At 65.6% G+C, this 1,964-nt stretch overlaps 1 protein-coding gene across 1 annotated transcript in view; it reads right to left on the bottom strand.

The window, feature by feature from the left end:
- Positions 1–617: 617 nt before the first annotated feature.
- Positions 618–1,964, bottom strand: part of MRPL23 (mitochondrial ribosomal protein L23) — a gene marked incomplete at its 5' end in the record, with an annotated part of 5,237 nt that continues 3,890 nt past the window's right edge. Inside the window, one exon of the mRNA XM_015565469.1 lies at positions 618–834. Within this exon, the coding sequence (XP_015420955.1) occupies positions 673–834 (162 nt within the window). The remainder of the gene's footprint in view (positions 835–1,964) is intronic.

Here is a 1,964-nt window from a genome sequence, read left to right as displayed (position 1 = left end):
CCGCCCTGGCTCCCAGGTGGCCAGCGCAGGGGGCAGCCAGCTGCCCGTGGGCTCCGGGCAGAGCTCAGGCTCACAGACCAGCAGCGAGGCAGCCGGGCAGGAGCCACTGGGGCCCTGGTAGCCTGGACACACATCCACGGGCTGCGGGTCTGCAGGGCTCCCCCCTCCCCACGCGTCCCCCCAGGGACGGGCCACCCCTGACCATGCTCCCTTCCTCTCTGGGGCGCTGGGCCAAGCACCCTTCCCAGACCCGGTGCCGTGTCTGCCTACTGTGCCGGCTCCATGGCCCGGCTCTGGGTGTTGTCTCCTACACACCGGGCCCCTCGCAGCCCCTGCCCACTGGAAGCCCCACCCTGCCGAACCGGAGCCCCTGCCCCTGCCGCAGGAAACCCCTCCGCACACCGGCCAGAAGCCAGCTCCTCAGTGTAGACGCTCAGAGTTAGTTTCTGGGTGCTCTTCCAGGGGCACCTCGTTCCCACATGGCGTGGGGGTCCAGGCCTCGCCCCGGTGCCGTGGGGCCAACTAGCCGTGTGACTGTGGGCTGCTGTGCGCCAGGCTGGGAGTGGGGTGCCCGGGCCCAGCAGGAGGCCCCGTGGAACAGAGGGACCAGCCAGGTGCTCGGTGCACAGGCACTTTTATTTACTCAGGTGGCAGGCCCTGCGCCCTGCGCTGTCACAGGCCGAACCACTGGGGGATGCCGCCCCGCCGGGGGTCCTGGCGCTGCCTCTGCCGCTGCTCCTCCATCACCGCCTGGAGCTCGTCCTCCGTGGAGCCGTCTTTGGGGCTCGGCTTCTCAGGGAAGAGATCTGGGAACGTGAAGGTCTGCCCGTGTGCCTACGGAGGGGGAGAGAGGCTGCAGCCGGCCGGGGCCTGTGCGGCGGGGGGTCCCGGCCACGCAGACAGCACCTTCCCACCTCCCCACCCATCTGCCCACCCGGGTCAGCGGGGCTCCCGCTTCTGTCTGACCTACAGTGAGGCTCTGGGACTCTCCCCACTGCAGTCTCTTTAGGTGTCTGCGGGCCGCCTGGGGGAGCGGGGCTGGAGGGAGGCTCAGGCGAACAGGGCTCCACCGTGTGCGGTGTTGCCTGAAACCTTTTCCATCCAAAATCCCCAACGGCCTTCACCCCACTGAGGACACCCCTCCCGGCAGAGCCCTGCGACCCCACGCAAGCCACACACGAAGGGAAGCACAGGGCAGCAGCCGGCATGGGCTCGGCCCAGCTCTCCCATCTCACGCACGGCCCCAAGGCCACCCGGACCCCCAGGCCCAGTGCCGGTGAGCCAGCCCCCAAGTCCCTAGTCGAGGGCAGGAGAAGAGGGCACCCCAGACAGGTAGGGAGTGGGGGGTGGGGTGGGGGGCACCGTATCTGGGAAATTCTAGGAGTGAAATCAGCAAAGTGTGCTTGGTTCTTGCAGACCCTTGTTTTGCAAAGAAATCTGGACTGTGGGCGGCGGCCAAGGACAGGCTGACCCGGCCCCTGTGCCCCCCGAGAACGTGAGGTTCATGCATTCGGGTCACGTGGCGCGGGGCGCGGTGGTAGCCAGCCCGCGGGAGGATTATCTTACACGTTTCAAAACCTTTTTTTTCCTTTTATAAAATACCAAAGGGCAATAGTTTACATGCAAGGCTGACGGCTCAGAGTGGGGAGGGGGGTATGTTTAATATATCGAGGTGATTCTGCTGGTTTTCTGAGGTGGGGGAAACCCAAAATGACATTTTAAATATAAATACAAAGATGGCCGTTTGCAACAGCTTGGGAGAGGACAGGGGCTTGGTGAAAGGAATCCTGTTTCTCACCAGCGACGGCGTGTGGGTGCTGACAGCGGCCCCCTTTCCAGAGAATTCCCTGGCCCTTTCACAGGCCCCCAGCCCGCAGAGAGGAGAGGGCGGCCGGACTGCGGAAAGTCCAGGAGAGCAGGGGGAGGCCATGAGGCGAGGGGACCAGCCCGGGCGGCACCGGAGC

Source organism: Myotis davidii, unplaced genomic scaffold (assembly GCF_000327345.1).
Source record: "Myotis davidii unplaced genomic scaffold, ASM32734v1 scaffold880, whole genome shotgun sequence".
Taxonomy (NCBI): Eukaryota; Metazoa; Chordata; class Mammalia; order Chiroptera; family Vespertilionidae; genus Myotis; species Myotis davidii.
This window is presented reverse-complemented; position numbering and strand designations above follow the sequence as displayed.